Source organism: Oncorhynchus kisutch, linkage group LG5, assembly GCF_002021735.2.
Source record: "Oncorhynchus kisutch isolate 150728-3 linkage group LG5, Okis_V2, whole genome shotgun sequence".
Lineage (NCBI taxonomy): Eukaryota > Metazoa > Chordata > Actinopteri > Salmoniformes > Salmonidae > Oncorhynchus > Oncorhynchus kisutch.
This window is the reverse complement of record NC_034178.2, coordinates 7,508,594-7,527,225: the sequence shown is the minus strand read 5'-3', so window position 1 is coordinate 7,527,225 and position 18,632 is coordinate 7,508,594. Positions and strand designations below refer to the sequence as shown.

Below are 18,632 nucleotides of genomic sequence, written 5' to 3'. Positions count from 1 at the left end.
AACGCTGCTGGGTTTTTCACTCTCAACAGTTTCCCTTGTGTATCAAGAATGGTCCACCACCCAAAGGACATCCAGCCAACTTGACACAACTGTGGGAAGCATTGGAGTCAACATGGGCCAGCAACTCAATATTAGGAAGGTGTTCCCAATGTCTGGTATACTCAGTGTATACATCATCACACTACAGACAAAATTAGACTAGACATATGCTGGCGCTACATAGGCATTGCATAAAGCTACCATCATCTTTGAAAAGAGACTGATTTACACTCGAGTAGGCTTCAACATACTACATGCTCATTTCAGAATTTTACAGATGTTAAAATGTAGAGAGCACCTGCAGTAAATGTGTTGGCAGCTAGCTGTTTGTACCGAACACATACACACATACAGTATCTTGTTCACCGTTTGTCCGAGTCCAAACTTTCAAGTAGGGAGAGTCTATGGCCGTGTCCGAATACCCGCACTTGTCCGTGTGTTTAGTCCACGTTTCGAGTCTCGAGACACGGTTATCATACAGCACATCGCTTTCCTTTGGAGAGCAACGCTTGACGCAGATTCAAATGGACAGAAACGAGGAGAAATAGCAAGCAGTAAATGTCAGCGTTTTGCCAATGCAAATGTGCTTTGATAATCTGGGCGTCAACTCTAATTGAGAAGAATGGCAGAAATGATGAAGTGATGAAATAGGTCGGGGTGCCCGGGGCGCCTCTTCTCTTATGGCATTGGAGGGTTGGCTGATTTTATCTCTGTCAAAGGCCGTCCTTGGGCTGGGCTACAGTGTGGATGCCAGCTTGGCATTTAGCATTAGTAATGGACTGGTGAGTTCCTGGGAGGCAAGCCCAGGGTTCAGTAGGTTACTTTCTAAATGTAATCCGTTACAGTTACTAGTTACCTGTCCAAAATTGTAATCAGTAACGTAACTTTTGGACTCCCCAAAGTCAGTAACATAATCTGATTCCATTCAGTTACTTTTAGATTGCTTTCCCCCTTAAGAGGCATGAGAAGAAGACACAAATGTATGTTCCCAATTGAACCACATCTATCGCAGGATAAATCAATGTTAAAGTTTACATAGCTGGCCATATATGGATGTTACATTTTACTTTATGGGTTGGTTATGTAGGCTTCTTCTAACCCATCGCTTTCTACTACATATAATAATAAGATTAAATTATATCTTTATATTTAAAAACCAAAGTCAGAATTCCGCTCATTCCAATAAATGTTATACCACTTGATCTTCAAGAACAGGACTCGGAAATATGGCAGTATAGATTAGCCACATTTTTTAAACCTGAGCATAACCCCAAAACAAAGGACTAATTAGCCAGCCTTACTCGGTTTATGATTTTGTTGTCATGGAGGACTGACTGGGCTCGGTGATTTGAGTTGAAAAATAAGTGCTGCACTCATGGAATGGCATGCTTTAAGCACTACTGAAAAGTGCTATTTACATGTGAAAATGAATGACATATGCTGCATTTGCTTTAGGCCTATCGTTTAACTTTTTGTTGGTGACAGTTTGATATCTTGTCAACATGCAGCTGTTTAAAGGGTAAAACCACAGATGAAATATAACCAAACGGCTCCTCACCTCTGTTTCGGTAAAATGCTGAGGGATGGGCTTGGAGAAATGTAACCACTCTCAAGTTAATAGACAGCTGTGGATGCAAGGACTGACCATTCATAATATCAACATTATAGTTTTAACCATGTTATGAGGTTATACAGTGTTTGTTTACATTTACAACAAACATTTTTAGAAAAACAAGCTTATATCATGGAGTGTGACAGTTGAGCTAATAAGCTCATGAGGCATTTATAAGTTATATTCTTCAAGAATCAATGGATCTACATATATTCAGTGGGGCAAAAAAGTATTTAGTCAGCCACCAATTGTGCAAGTTCTCCCACTTAAAAAGATGAGAGAGGCCGGTAATTTTCATCATAGGTACACTTCAACTATGACAGACAAAATGAGAAAAAAAATCCAGAAAATCACATTGTAGGATTTTTAATGAATTTATTTGCAAATTATGGTGGAAAATAAGTATTTGGTCACCTACAAACAAGCAAGATTTCTGGCTCTCACAGACCTGTAACTTCTTCTTTAAGAGGCTCCTCTGTCCTCCACTCGTTACCTGTATTAATGGCACCTGTTTGAACTTGTTATCAGTATAAAAGACACCTGTCCACAACCTCAAACAGTCACACTCCAAACTCTACTATGGCCAAGACCAAAGAGCTGTCAAAGGACACCAGAAACAAAATTGTAGACCTGCACCAGGCTGGGAAGACTGAATCTGCAATAGGTAAGCAGCTTGGTTTGAAGAAATCAACTGTGGGAGCAATTGTTAGGAAATGGAAGACATACAAGACCACTGATAATCTCCCTCGATCTGGGGCACCACGCAAGATCTCACCCTTGGGGTCAAAATGATCACAAGAACGGCGAGCAAAAATCCCAGAACCACACGGGGGGACCTAGTGAATGACCTGCAGAGAGCTGGGACCAAAGTAACAAAGCCTACCATTAGTAACACACTACGCCGCCAGGGACTCAAATCTTGCAGTGCCAGATGTGTCCCCCTGCTTAAGCCAGTACATGTCCAAGCCCATCTGAAGTTTGCTAGAGAACATTTGGATGATCTAGAAGAAGATTGGGAGAATGTCATATGGTCAGATGAAACCAAAATATAACTTTTTGGTAAAAACTCAACTCGTCGTGTTTGTAGGACAAAGAATGCTGAGTTGCATCCAAAGAACACCATACCTACTGTGAAGCATGGGGGTGGAAACATCATGCTTTGGGGCTGTTTTTCTGCAAAGGGACCAGGACGACTGATCCGTATAAAGGAAAGAATGAATGGGGCCATGTATCGTGAGATTTAGAGTGAAAACCTCCTTCCATCAGCAAGGGCATTGAATATGAAACGTGGCTGGGTCTTTCAGCATGACAATGATCCCAAACACACCGCCCGGGCAACGAAGGAGTGGCTTCGTAAGAAGCATTTCAAGGTCCTGGAGTGGCCGAGCCAGTCTCCAGATCTCAACACCATAGAAAATCTTTGGAGGGAGTTGAAAGTCTGTGTTGCCCAGCAACAGCCCCAAAACGTCACTGCTCTAGAGGAGATCTGCATGGAGGAATGGGCCAAAATACCAGTAACAAACAGTGTGTGAAAACCTTGTGAAGACTTACAGAAAATGTTTGACCTCTGTCATTGCCAACAAAGGGTATATAACAAAGTATTGAGATAAGCTTTTGTTATTGACCAAATACTTATTTTCCACCATAATTTGCAAATACATTCATTAAAAATCCTACAATGTGATTTTCTGGATGTTTTTTTCTAATTTTGTCTGTCATAGTTGAAGTGTACCTATGATGAAAATTACAGGCCTCTCTCATCTTTTTAAGTGGGAAAACTCGCACAATTGTGGCTGACTAAATACTTTTTTGCCCCACTGTACTCCAGAATGTTATGAAGAGTGATCATATGAATTCCAATTAATTAATCCACTGCATTACATCCCTGCTACAAAAGGACCAGCGATCATCATGTCAGTGATTCTCTCGTTAACACTTGACAAGGACAAGGCTGGAGATCACTCTGTCATGCTGATTGAGTTTGAATAACAGACTGAAAGCTTCAAAAGGAGGGTGGTGCTTGGAATCATTGTTCTTCCTCTGTCAACCATGGTTACCTGCAATGAAACACGTGCCGTCATCATTGCTTTGCACAAAAAGGGCTTCACAGGCAAGGATATTGCTGCCAGTAAGATTGCACCTAAATAAACCATTTATCGGATCATCAAGAACTTCAAGGAGAGCTGTTCAAATGTTGTGAAAAAGGCTTCAGTGCGCCCAAGAAAGTCCAGCAAGTGCCAGGACCGTCTCCTAAAGTTGATTCAGCTGCGGGTTCGGGGCACAACCAGTACAGAGCTTGCTCAGGAATGGCAGCAGGCAGTTGTGAGTGCATCTGCATGCACAGTGAGGCGAAGACTTTTGGAGGATAGCCTGGTGTCAAGAAGGGCAGTAAACATCAGGGACAGACTGATATTCTGCAAATGGTACAGGGATTGGACTGCTGAGGACTGGGGTAAAGTCATTTTCCCTGATGAATCCCCTTTCCGATTGTTTGGGGCATCCGGAAAAAAAGCTTGTCCAGAGAAGACAAGGTGAGCGCTTACCATCAGTCCTGTGTCATGCCAACAGTAAAGCATCCTTAGACCATTCATGTGTGGGGTTGCTTCACAGCCAAGGGACTGAGCTCACTCACAATTCTGCCTAAGAACACAGCCATGAATAAAGAATTTTACCAACACATCCCCCGAGAGCAACTTCTCCCAACCATCCAGGAACAGTTTGGTGACGAACAATGCCTTTTCCAGCATGATGGAGCACCTTGCCATAAGGCAAAAGTGATAACTAAGTGGCTTGGGGAACAAAACATCAATATTTTGGGTCTAAGGCCAGGAAGCTCCCCAGACCTTAATCACATTGAGAACTTGTGGTCAATCCTCAAGAGGCGGGTGGACAAATAAAAACCCGGAAATTCTGACAAACTCCAAGCGTTGATTATGCAAGAATGGGCTGCCATCAGTCAGGATGTCGTCTAGAAGTTAATTGACAGCATGCCAGGGTGGATTGCAGAGGTCTTGAAAAAGAAGGGTCAACACTGCAAATATTGACTCTGCATCAACTTCATGTAATTGTCAATAAAAACCTTAGACACTTATGAAATGCTTGTAATTATACTTCAGTATTCCATAGTAACATCTGACAAAAATATCTAAAGACACTGAAGCAGCAAGCCTTGTGGAAATTAATATTTGTGTTATTCTCCAAACCTTTGGCCACAACTGTACGCCTACGCCTATATGCATTTCACTGACAACCCTAAGAGGAGATATCTAAGCTAATTTGGAAATATTGATTTCCATATGTAGAATATATATCGACATGGAGAGTGAATAACCTACAAAATATTTTCTTATCCCTGCCAATATGTCGTTTGGCTGATCTTCTTTGACGGTAGCTTGCTGGGCAGGGTGTTGTTTTGCAGGGATCTGGTGCACTGCTATGATCTGGATAAGATAGCCTCTAGGACTGTAGCCATATGGGGAGAGGATGGAGGGAAAATAGGAGGAGAGAAAAGGGGGGGGGAGGGTGTGAAGAGAGAGGAGGAGAGAGAAGGGGGAAGAATACTGCCTGCCTGGCTGGCTACTTTGTTTGCTGCTTGGAGGCCGTTGTAATGCCATCAAGTCAGTCAATCAGTCAGTCAATCAGTCAGTTAGTCAAAGCAATACATCAATTTGGTTCCTGTTCAGAAGTAACACACCTGTTTCAAAAATACAACAAATCAACAAGGATCTCATTCATTGATTCAGGTTTTACAAGCCTGGACACCCGGCCCTACATCCATCCATACTCCACCAGGCATGGCATCTCCTAGGGTAGAGTTCTGCATCAGGTCGGATACCCATGGTTCCCCGCGGGTGACATTTGTGGAGATAGAATATAGGAGTGTCTACAGATGTAAGATCTTAATTTGATCACCCTGTTGCAGGATAACTTTCTTCTAGGCTTCTTAAAGTTTGTCATTTCCACTTTGAAAACATTTTTTTTTATCAAACCCTACAAAAAAGCCTATTAATTATAATCCACATAATAATTCACATTTCATGTTACTGCTGGATTATTTTCCTGCTGTAGCAAACAGGCACAAATTAAGATCCGACATCTGTATATAGTGTCTTACACGGGCATGGCCCTATGTAGGCTACCCTATGGCTAAGTGTTAGGCATATCCAGTATTACAACTTGGGTAGTAATGAAAATTAACAGAATTAAGAACAGAATTCTCAACTTCTTTTGACAAAATGTCTCATTGAACGTCCCATAATCCCTTGAACAGCTCAAACAGCACGACTCAGCAATCTGCACATCTCATGAGAATGGAATTGACAATTGTCATGGCTACAGTGAGCTCCAGTGCTTCAGGTGCTGGTAGAGACATGCCATGATAGATTAGAGAAGAGGACAAGAGAATATATGTTGGCTGGTTCCATCCTCCATCTGTTGCTATGACAACACTATGCGGTAACTCTGTGACTAAAACAATCTCTGGTTTAGGGGTACATGAGGAGGGGGAGGGGCACAATAGGCAAGAGAGGAATTCATTGTGAAATTTAACTGATTTCCAAATGGTCATGCAAAGACACAGCGGAAAATTTGCACCAAAGGAAGTAGCCTGAAATAAATGATTTTACTGTTTCATTCTACAGTAGGTCTACATTGTACACCCAATGTAGTGAGTGGTTATATTTGTCCTGTTTCACACAATGTATTGTCATACATAACTAACCAATGCAAGAGTTTGCTTATTGCTTCAACATGCAAGCTGCCTGCTCTCCGACACACCTACCAACAGGCTAGGAAGTCATAAACTTTGACGGTAGTGCAAATCGAACGGGTGCACAAGGAAAACCTATCCACAACATCACAGCTATTCATCCCAGTCATATTGTACGCAATATATACAAAATTATGTGGACACCCTTCAAATTAGCTGATTTGGCTATTTCAGCCACACCCGTTGCTGACAGGTGTATAAAATCAAGCACACAGCCTTGCAATCTCCATAGACAAACATTGGCAGTAGAATGGCCTTACTCAAGAGCTCAGTGAGTTTCAATGTGGCACCATCATGGGATGCCACATTTCCAAAAAGTCAGTTTGTCAAATTTCTGCTCTGCTAGAGCTGCCTCGAATACTGTAAGTGCTGTTATTGTGAAGTGGAAACGTCTAGGAGCAACAACGGCTCAGCAGCAAAGTGGTAGGCCACACAACAGGACTGCTGAGTGCTGAATTGCATAGCGTGTAAAAATCACGCTAAAATCATCCTCGGTTGCAACACTCACTACCTAGTTCTAAACTGCCTTCTACAGCAAAATAACTGTTTCGTCGGGAGCTTCATCATGCGCAATGCCAAGCGTCGGCTGGAGTGGTGTAAAGCTCGTCAGCATTGAACTCTGGAGCAGTGGAAACGAGTTCTCACGATTCACCATCTGGCAGTCCGACAGACAAATCTGGGTTTGGTGGATGCCAGGAGAACTCAACCTGCTCGAATGCATATATGTCAACTGTAAGGTTTGGTGGAGGATGAATAATGGTATGGGGCTCTTTTTCATGGTTTGGTTTAGGCCCCTTAGTTCCAGTGAAGGGAGATCTTAAGCATACAATGACATTCTAGACGATTCTGTGCTTCCAACTTTGTGGAAACAGTTTGGGGAAAGGCCCTTTCCTGTTTCAGCATGACAGGGGGGGCAAAGAGTGGGAGAGAGAGAGAGAGAGAGAGAGAGAGAGATAAAGATGGGAAAAAGAAGGGGAGAGAGAGAGAGAGAGAGAGAGAGAGAGTGAGAGAGACAGAGATAGCTGGTGCCAGGCTCATCTATAATTGAGACAGGCTGCTCAGAGGAGCTTGGACTAAATTCAAGAGGGTGTCCCCGTGATGGAAATATCCATCCAATATTAAGCAGCACCTGAATTCTCCTCCCTCCCACTCACTGTATCTCTCTCTCCCAGTATCCCTCTCTATATTATCCCTCCCTCCCTCTCCTTTCTCCATCTCTCTCCATCTCCTCCCTCCCTTTCTCCATCTCTCTCCATCTCCTCCCTCCCTTTCTCCATCTCTCTCCATCTCCATCTCCTCCCTCCCTTTCTCCTTCTCTGTCCATCTCCTCCCTCCCTTTCTCCATCTCTCTCCATCTCCTCCCTTTCTCCATCTCTCTCCATCTCCTCCCTCCCTTTCTCCATCTCTCTCCATCTCCTCCCTCCCCTTCTCCTTCTCTGTCCCTCTTTCTTCCTCCCGTATTTCAATCTCTTTTGCTTCAGTAGCATGTGCTCTGTTGGTAACATTACCTCAGTATTCTCTCCTGATTCCGTGAGACTGTGGAACCTGATATAGCATATTTGACTACAGGCCATACTGCAGAGAGATGATCTTGTTTGCACAGCAAATCCACATAAAAATGACATTCCACTCTCTGCGCTCGAAAGTCATTCAATTCAATAGATGGCTTTATGCACATATCATCGCTCATATCACCACTCATAATTCCAGATGGGATAGGTCGGAGTGGGTGTTATAGCCCTTTTATCTTCTAGGAAATTTGCATACTACTGCAGGTTGGTACTTTGTCATTCCAATGGTGACAGAGAGCTTCGCTTCATGCTATTTAGATGTGTTCAGTGCCTATGGCGGAAACCCAGAGTGAATGATAGGGACTTTAATGTAGCCAATGAATGCAAATTATTGTCTCACTGATATTATAAGTACCAAACAAAACTGAACAAAGACAATAACTAAACAAATTGAACGTAAATACATGCATACACCCCCACGTGCACGCACGCACACACACACACGCACGCACGCACACACACACACACACACACACACACACACACACACACACACACACACACACACACACACACACACACACACACACACACACACACACACACACACACACACACACACACACACACACACACACACACACACACAGGGGTAGAGGGATAGAGGGACAGAGTTATATTTCTCAAGTGTGTAGGATTAGCCTAATGGCAGATTTACTCAGAAATACAGAAATACTATGCTTCATGGGGTAGTCAATGTAATGTTTCATTTTTATAATGCCACTGATTGGAATGAGTCATTATTGTGGCACCTACAGATCTAGACAGACAGCGCAACAGAGAGAGAGAGAGGGAGAGAGAGAGAGAGAGAGAGAGAGAGAGAGAGAGAGAGAGAGAGAGAGAGAGAGAGAGAGAGAGAGAGAGAGAAAGAGAGAGAGAGAGAGAGAGGGAGTAAAAGTGAGAATTTGTGTTGAATCATGTATGCAAAACACTGAAATTCTACAGTCACTAACTCGTCGGTCCTCTCCCTCTCTGTTTACCTAATGTGTATGTGTTTGGGCCTGTCTGACCCTCTGGTCTAGATGGAATGTTGACTTACTCTCGTGTGTGTCACCCTCGTGACCTGCCCAGCACACAATAAAAATATGGGCCCAATAAACCCTATGGGCCCTCGTCAAAAGTAGTGCACTAAATGAGGAATAAGGAGTCATTTGGGATGCCACACAGCATGTATGGGTTTCTCCACTCACCCGATCCCCACAGTCTACTCTGCGTAATAGAGGTTAAGGCTGTGTGATTATTCCATTTGAATATGTGAATACGTTGAGAAATTCAAATCCAAATTGAGAAAACACACACACACACACACACAGAGCGACGACTGCATTCAATTGAATAGAAGTGTCTGCATGTAGTAAGATAGGTTGAGATGAAGCATTTGTAAAAACAGGATGTTGTTGTGTGACAGAATTTCACGCCTGTCATTACACTACTTCGGCAGAGTGAGAGACAGGGAAGGAGAACAGAATAGAACTCTACAGTGAGCGTTCGTCAGACCAATCGGAAACACGGATGGATGTGAAGATTGCAAAAGGATCCCATCGCAGCACAGAGGCATCAAGCTCTGGTTTCCTCTTGATTAAATTTAAAAAAGGGACCGAATCGGAACGAATGACGTCACCACCGACACACACACGCACTATAAGATGTATAGTGATTACAACGAGATTGTCTTGTTCCATCTCCAAGAGAACAAGCCACCTGCATGGCCTTAAGTGTGTTTTGTTGTTGTAGTATCCAGGACAAACCGAGCAGGGAACTGAAAGACACAACTAAATGTGCCCCTATGGGTGGTACATTTTAAAGAAGTCAAGGTTGATCGCATAATACAGATGGTGTTAAGATCATTACAACATTGCATCACACTCGGCACCTCTATGCTGTATGACGCGAGGCAAGCAGCCATTTTGGATCCTTGAATGCACAGCCGTTCCGAGGGAGAGGCATACCTCACTTACTAAAGGACAACGCAATACCTAATGTCTGATGTAAGCACAGGAAATGGTTCGAGGAGGACTTTGTGCTGTAACTTTATAATAGAACCAAGCTATAAAAGGAACACCAATGGTTCACCAAAAGGACAAGATGTCAACTCATAATAGATTAATCTGCCTGACAAAACTCTGCTGAGGCAAGAAAATCCTTCACAGGCTGTAAAGGACAGAAACAGGCTCTAAGGGCCAGGGGATTACTGTAAATTGGAGGAGATTGGCCTGCAGGCTCCAAGTGGTCCATCGGGGCATCCAACTAAATGACCAATCACCCATGTCACAATCACATCTCCCTCGGCAATACAATATCAGAGAGAAATCTGATTTCAGAAATGTATTTATTTATTTTACCCTTATTTTTACCAGGTAAATTGACTGAGAACACATTCTCATTTACAGCAACGACCTGGAGAATATCTAAAGGGGAGATTAGGAGGGATGAATGAGATAATTGGATGCTGGGGATGATTAGGTGGTCATGATCATACATCCTCTTTTGAAAAATTCCATCAAGTGTACCTAGACCTTTTTTTGGAAAGGTCGTAATTTCCTGATGTTCCTCAGGGGCTTTTTGCTCAGTCTGCTTGGGGGGGGCCTGGCAGGGCCTGGCTCCCCAGTGGGTGGGCCTGTGTCCACCCAGGCCCACCCATGCCTACGTCCTTGATGTGCATACCAATGTCAGGTCGTTTTACCAATACTTAACCCAAAATATGAGTATATTATAATGTAACGCTTATGATCAAATCAATTGTTATAAGGAGGTGAAAATCCTATCTGTGTTATGAGAGGTTTGTGACCCTCCCTAGAAAGATGGCTCATGGTCTGAGTCCCAAATAGCACCATATTCCCTACTTGTGTACTACTTTTGACCACAGCCCTATGGGTCCTGGTCAAAAGTAGTGCACTATATAGGGAAAAGGGATCTATTTGGAACGCAACTTACAGATTCAGGAAGTTTAGACCGGGAGGTAATTAGAGCCTTACAGCTCCAGCAACAATAATGAGGACCCCTCTCTCTCTACCCCTCCAATCTTTCTTTTCATCCCTTCATCCCATCTCTAGGGGGCGGCCTGGCCAGTGAAAGATAGCAGGACAGACACTATTGATTTATTCTCCCAACACGGCAGGTTTGAAGATCAATGCAACATGAAGGTATTTGTGTCCTCATTAAGCGATCGATGCCTGTGAGGCCTCTCCTATGTTGGAAAAACATACTGCAGAGACGGTCCATTCAGAGGCATTGGAGCACTGATATGAGTTTGTGGTAATGATGTGTTTATTACCAGGGCCACTTCACACCCCAGGTATTCATCCACACCTCTGTCGAGCTAAATCACTTTATCAGACCCCCAGACTATGTCCTGGCTTAGTAACAGTACAAGTCCCTCGTTCCCTCAAACATTCTCCCACGTTGTCCTCTCTTTCTTCCACATTATACCTTCGTCATCCATCTCTCCAGTACTGTCCTCCACCCTACCTGTCCACATCCCCCTATCCACATGCAGCATTCTCGCCAGGATTTCTTTAACAAGGTGAAAATGTCCCGTCAGCACACAGCAAACCACGTTTCATGACCAGTCACCAACTTTAACCCGGCTTCAACCAGCTCTTATAAAACCGTTCAGCCCTTGTAGGTGGAAATGTCAGCCAGGCCAGTGATTACATACACCTTGACCATGATGCAACCGCTACAAGCTTAGTCATCTGGACAGGAAGGAATATCATCGTTAGAGGGCATCCGCATGCACCCTGGGTGACCCTGGTTATTGGATATGGGAGAGGTGGTTTAAACTTTCACTCTGCCACTCGCTAAGCATGTGACCCATCAAAACAATAGCAGCTGTCATGCCAACTCATAATCTCCATGGAAAATTCAGAAGCGGCTTAAACTAAACGACTCATTCAATTATATGTTACCTTTTTATGTATTACATTTTGTATACAGTGAATGGAGATGCAATTGTCTTCACAAACAGATACTGTTTTTCTACTTCAAAAGCTCTAGACAGAAACCCCCCTATCTGAGCGCCACTAAATGAGATGTCATACATACACTGTAAGTGTTTTTGTTCAACACAAATTACCTACTGAAGTGTTTACTTCAAGACACCCAGAAAAGTCCATTGTCAAGCCAAGCCCATTCCGTTACCTCTCTCTCCTGCATTATTCTGTCACTATTCACTGACCCATATTTTGCTTCAAATTTCTCATATAAATGCAAAAGCATGAGCAACAAGCCCAGTGGGGAGGGCTCCGTAGTCTGTACTCACCATCCTTGCGGTGGTAGGTGATCTCCACTTTGCGCTCCTCAGACCCCATCAGAGCCTGGGCTACCTGGGCGATGGCATGCCTGTTGGTGAACTCTCCATGGAGGAAGTCACAGGTGCACGGCCTCTGCATCACGTCCGGCCGTGAGAAGCCGGTCATCTCACAGAAGCCATCGTTGCAGTAGATGATGGCGCAGTTCTGAACCCGGGCATTGGCTATAATGAATTTCTTATCTGTGAAGGTGTAGAAGAGTGTATGATCATAGTGGGGAAGAATGGGATGGTTAACACATTCATGGTAGCAACAGAGGTATGTGATAAAATACCACTCTGCATGATGCTTTATATACAGTATAAAATGTACACTGTATTATAAATCACAAAATATACAGATGATCAATTAAACATTTCTCTTTCAGTCTTATCATGACTTATCATGCTTCAGTATTTGTTAATGGAGATGTGTGCTTCATTCCTCTTGATTAATGTTCATGCCATAGCCATACTATAAAACAGAGATATCCACATTGAATAACTGGCACATAAACACCTGATCATAACCATTTCAAATGTGGGAGTATTTGAAAAAGGTTATATGTCTGTTGTTTGGATACTACTTATTACCATGTAATCTTGTGGAGAAACATAAATTGTTGCTACTTCGAAGTACCTTAAATAAAGCTCAATGATATCCCATATTTAAATTATTTTAACCTCAACTCTCCCACTTCTAAAGTATCACAAGCACAACAATATCAGCTCTACTCTTACTGATTGTAAAAAAAAAAATGTGTTGTCGAAATTCCAATATTCAGATAAAAACAATGTGTGCGCAAGCAAGGCAAATACATTTTCCCAACAAAATGAATATTATGAATTTTAAGATACATTATTGTGAAAACACAAAGATAATACTCACTTTGTCCCTCAAATTTCTTTATAATTATCCCCAAAAAGGTGTTTTGTGGCGCAACATGACCTCTCCGAACAGGCATGATTATTGCCAAAAATAAGAAAGATTCCGCTGTCCAAGTAGGAACGCACCTTTCTCCTGAGACTCAAGTTGTAGTGGTTCCAATCGCTAAAGCCTGAATGTCTCCCCTTTGTCTACACTCATCCTTAGGAAACCTCCCCCTCTTAGCTCTTCCGACCTTTTCCTTATTTCAACATAAATATGGTCCGACTGGGGCACATTTTGAAGCATTCAAAGTCCACTTTGCCCGCATTGACTCTGTAGTAAAAGGTTGTTGCACAGCGTAGTTTCTCCAACATTTCAAAATGATCATGTGAGGGACCCTGCCGCCGCCTTAAAGCGTTGCGCTCGCTGCTACTGCTGCTGTTGTGGAGAATGGACTGATGCTGCCGTGCCACGGACAGTGACGTTACCCCGCTCAGGCAGCGCTCAGCTCATGCACCTCGCGCTCAGCTCAATCAAGGCTGTGGAGGAAATCGTATATCCATGCGTTGAGAAGGAGCTATGCGTGACGCCAGGCCAGGGCAATAAAGGTGTATCGTCTATTTTTACAATGACCCATGGAAAACACGTGGGTTTATGTCTCCCGTTGACTGTGGCATTCCTGTAACTGCCAATGCATAGGATGCATAAGATGACTGCAAGATGACTGTTGTTTATCAGATACAGAAAAGGATACAGTTCCACAAATGAATCAATGGAAACAGGCCACAGTACTAATGATTATATCAAGTTACAGAGAGGGGGAGAATGTTGCAGATGCTGTTCCCTGTCCATGGTGCTGAAGTTGTGGTAACAAAACTCCTTTTTGAACTACTATGTCAAGTTCATTTTTATTCCCCCACCCCACACACACACTCCCTCTGAAAAACAACTGTCTCAGAATCTCTGCACAACCTCACCATCAATCTGGTCCACTGAGAAAACAATACAATAGCCAGGCTGCAGGGGAAGATGGTCAAAAAGTCAGGATTTAGAACTTTTGCGTCCCCAAATGATGACCATACAGAGCAGTAATTCCGATTTGTCTCTCTACACTGTAAGACTTGTCTGTCATTTCAATAGGAAAACCATGTAGAATGTACAGTAAAATGCTGCACATGTGTTTTACAGCGTTTATGCTGTAGATTGCACTGCATTATGGGTCAAATGCAGAAAAATATTGTTATTAAGTGTTATTTGAAGCCTCTTGTAAAAATGACTCTAACATACTGTATTTCTTCACTTAAATAGCTTATAGCTACAGTAGATTCAACGTTTCAGTTTCAGACGACAACCTCATACTGTCGGGTGAGACACGTGAAGCTCAGAATATTTGATTAAGTATCTTCTTAGCAGTGGTGAAGTGGAAGAATATTTGTATCACATGCTGGTTTGGTACTTAACCTTGACTTGTTTATAAGTATCTTTATTGATAGACAACTTGTTGTTTTCTTAGTTTTTATTTATTTTTTATTTGACCTTTATTTAACCAGGTAGGTTAGTTGAGAACACCTTTATTTAACCAGGTAGGCTAGTTGAGAACACCTTTATTTAACCAGGTAGGCTAGTTGAGAACACCTTTATTTAACCAGGTAGGCTAGTTGAGAACACCTTTATTTAACCAGGTAGGCTAGTTGAGAACACCTTTATTTAACCAGGTAGGCTAGTTGAGAACACCTTTATTTAACCAGGTAGGCTAGTTGAGAACACCTTTATTTAACCAGGTAGGCAAGTTGAGAACACCTTTATTTAACCAGGTAGGCAAGTTGAGAACAAGTTCTCATTTACAATTGCGACCTGGCCAAGATAAAGCAAAGCAGTTCGACAGATAAAACGACACAGAGTTACACATGGAGTAAAAACAAACATACAGTCAATAATGCAGTATAAACAAGTCTATATACAATGTGAGCAAATGAGGTGAGAAGGGAGGTAAAGGCAAAAAAGGCCATGATGGCAAAGTAAATACAATATAGCAAGTAAAATACTGGAATGGTAGTTTTGCAATGGAAGAATGTGCAAAGTAGAAATAAAAATAATGGGGTGCAAAGGAGCAAAATAAATAAATAAATAAAAATTAAATACAGTTGGGAAAGAGGTAGTTGTTTGGGCTAAATTATAGGTGGGCTATGTACAGGTGCAGTAATCTGTGAGCTGCTCTGACAGTTGGTGCTTAAAGCTAGTGAGGGAGATAAGTGTTTCCAGTTTCAGAGATTTTTGTAGTTCGTTCCAGTCATTGGCAGCAGAGAACTGGAAGGAGAGGCGGCCAAAGAAAGAATTGGTTTTGGGGGTGACTAGAGAGATATACCTGCTGGAGCGTGTGCTACAGGTGGGAGATGCTATGGTGACCAGCGAGCTGAGATAAGGGGGGACTTTACCTAGCAGGGTCTTGTAGATGACATGGAGCCAGTGGGTTTGGCGACGAGTATGAAGCGAGGGCCAGCCAACGAGAGCATACAGGTCACAATGGTGGGTAGTATATGGGGCTTTGGTGATAAAACGGATTGCACTGTGATAGACTGCATCCAATTTGTTGAGTAGGGTATTGGAGGCTATTTTGTAAATGACATCGCCAAAGTCGAGGATTGGTAGGATGGTCAGTTTTACAAGGGTATGTTTGGCAGCATGAGTGAAGGAGGCTTTGTTGCGAAATAGGAAGCCAATTCTAGATTTAACTTTGGATTGGAGATGTTTGATATGGGTCTGGAAGGAGAGTTTACAGTCTAACCAGACACCTAAGTATTTGTAGTTGTCCACGTATTCTAAGTCAGAGCCGTCCAGAGTAGTGATGTTGGACAGGCGGGTAGGTGCAGGTAGCGATCGGTTGAAGAGCATGCATTTAGTTTTACTTGTATTTAAGAGCAATTGGAGGCCATGGAAGGAGAGTTGTATGGCATTGAAGCTTGCCTGGAGGGTTGTTAACACAGTGTCCAAAGAAGGGCCGGAAGTATACAGAATGGTGTCGTCTGCGTAGAGGTGGATCAGGGACTCACCAGCAGCAAGAGCGACCTCATTGATGTATACAGAGAAGAGAGTCGGTCCAAGAATTGAACCCTGTGGCACCCCCATAGAGACTGCCAGAGGTCCGGACAGCAGACCCTCCGATTTGACACACTGAACTCTATCAGAGAAGTAGTTGGTGAACCAGGCGAGGCAATCATTTGAGAAACCAAGGCTGTCGAGTCTGCCGATGAGGATATGGTGATTGACAGAGTCGAAAGCCTTGGCCAGATCAATGAATACGGCTGCACAGTAATGTTTCTTATCGATGGCGGTTAAGATATCGTTTAGGACCTTGAGCGTGGCTGAGGTGCACCCATGACCAGCTCTGAAACCAGATTGCATAGCAGAGAAGGTATGGTGAGATTCGAAATGGTCGGTAATCTGTTTGTTGACTTGACTTTCGAAGACCTTAGAAAGGCACGGTAGGATAGATATAGGTCTGTAGCAGTTTGGGTCAAGAGTGTCCCCCCCTTTGAAGAGGGGGATGACCGCAGCTGCTTTCCAATCTTTGGGAATCTCAGACGACACGAAAGAGAGGTTGAACAGGCTAGTAATAGGGGTGGCAACAATTTCGGCAGATAATTTTAGAAAGAAAGGGTCCAGATTGTCTAGCCCGGCTGATTTGTAGGGGTCCAGATTTTGCAGCTCTTTCAGAACATCAGCTGAATGGATTTGGGAGAAGGAGAAATGGGGAAGGCTTGGGCGAGTTGCTGTTGGGGGTGCAGTGCTGTTGTCCGGGGTAGGAGTAGCCAGGTGGAAAGCATGGCCAGCCGTAGAAAAATGCTTATTGAAATTCTCAATTATGGTGGATTTATCAGTGGTGACAGTGTTTCCTATCTTCAGTGCAGTGGGCAGCTGGGAGGAGGTGTTCTTATTCTCCATGGACTTTACAGTGTCCCAGAACTTTTTTGAGTTAGTGTTGCAGGAAGCAAATTTCTGCTTGAAAAAGCTAGCCTTGGCTTTTCTAACTGCCTGTGTATAATGGTTTCTAGCTTCCCTGAACAGCTATATCACGGGAGCTGTTCGATGCTAATGCAGAACGCCATAGGATGTTTTTGTGTTGGTTAAGGGCAGTCAGGTCTGGGGAGAACCAAGGGCTATATCTGTTCCTGGTTCTAAATTTCTTGAATGGGGCATGTTTATTTAAGATGGTTAGGAAGGCATTTAAAAAAAATATCCAGGCATCCTCTACTGACGGGATGAGATCAATATCCTTCCACGATACCCCGGCCAGGTCGATTAGAAAGGCCTGCTCGCAGAAGTGTTTCAGGGAGCGTTTTACAGTGATGAGTGGAGGTCGTTTGACCGCTGACCCATTACGGATGCAGGCAATGAGGCAGTGATCGCTGAGATCTTGGTTGAAGACAGCAGAGGTGTATTTAGAGGGGAAGTTGGTTAGGATGATATCTATGAGGGTGCCCGTGTTTAAGGCTTTGGGGAGGTACCTGGTAGGTTCATTGATAATTTGTGTGAGATTGAGGGCATCAAGTTTAGATTGTAGGATGGCTGGGGTGTTAAGCATGTTCCAGTTTAGGTCGCCTAGCAGCACGAACTCTGAAGATAGATGGGGGGCAATCAGTTCACATATGGTGTCCAGAGCACAGCTGGGGGCAGAGGGTGGTCTATAGCAGGCGGCAACGGTGAGAGACTTGTTTTTAGAGAGGTGGATTTTTAAAAGTAGAAGTTCAAATTGTTTGGGTACAGACCTGGATAGTAGGACAGAACTCTGCAGGCTATCTTTGCAGTAGATTGCAACACCGCCCCCTTTGGCAGTTCTATCTTGTCTGAAAATGTTGTAGTTTGGAATTAAAATGTCTGAATTTTTGGTGGTCTTCCTAAGCCAGGATTCAGACACAGCTAGAACATCCGGGTTGGCAGAGTGTGCTAAAGCAGTGAATAGAACAAACTTAGGGAGGAGGCTTCTAATGTTAACATGCATGAAACCAAGGCTATTACGGTTACAGAAGTCGTCAAAAGAGAGCGCCTGGGGAATAGGAGTGGAGCTAGGCACTGCAGGGCCTGGATTCACCTCTACATCGCCAGAGGAACATAGGAGGAGTAGAATAAGGGTACGGCTAAAAGCTATGAGAATTGGTCGTCTAGAACGTCTGGAACATAGAGTAAAAGGAGGTTTCTGGGGGCGATAAAATAGCATCAAGGTATAATGTACAGACAAATGTATGGTAGGATGTGAATACAGTGGAGGCAAACCTAGGTATTGAGTGATGAAGAGAGAGATATTGTCTCTAGAAACATCGTTGAAACCAGGAGATGTCATTGCATGTGTGGGTGGTGGAACTAATAGGTTGGATAAGGTATAGTGAGCAGGACTAGAGGCTCTACAGTGAAATAAGCCAATAAACACTAACCAGAACAGCAATGGACAAGACATATTGACATTAAGGAGAGGCATGCTTAGTCGAGTG

At 43.3% G+C, this 18,632-nt stretch overlaps 1 protein-coding gene across 1 annotated transcript in view; it reads right to left on the bottom strand.

The window, feature by feature from the left end:
• The window catches only part of LOC109890408 (potassium voltage-gated channel subfamily H member 7), a 69,299-nt gene extending 55,660 nt beyond the window's left edge, over positions 1–13,639 (bottom strand). The window contains exons 1-2 of the mRNA XM_031824333.1: positions 13,168–13,639; positions 12,252–12,482 (exon numbers count right to left, since the gene is read on the bottom strand). Of these exons, the coding sequence (XP_031680193.1) occupies positions 12,252–12,482; positions 13,168–13,243 (307 nt within the window). The 5' untranslated portion in view covers positions 13,244–13,639. The remainder of the gene's footprint in view (positions 1–12,251; positions 12,483–13,167) is intronic.
• Positions 13,640–18,632: the final 4,993 nt, after the last annotated feature.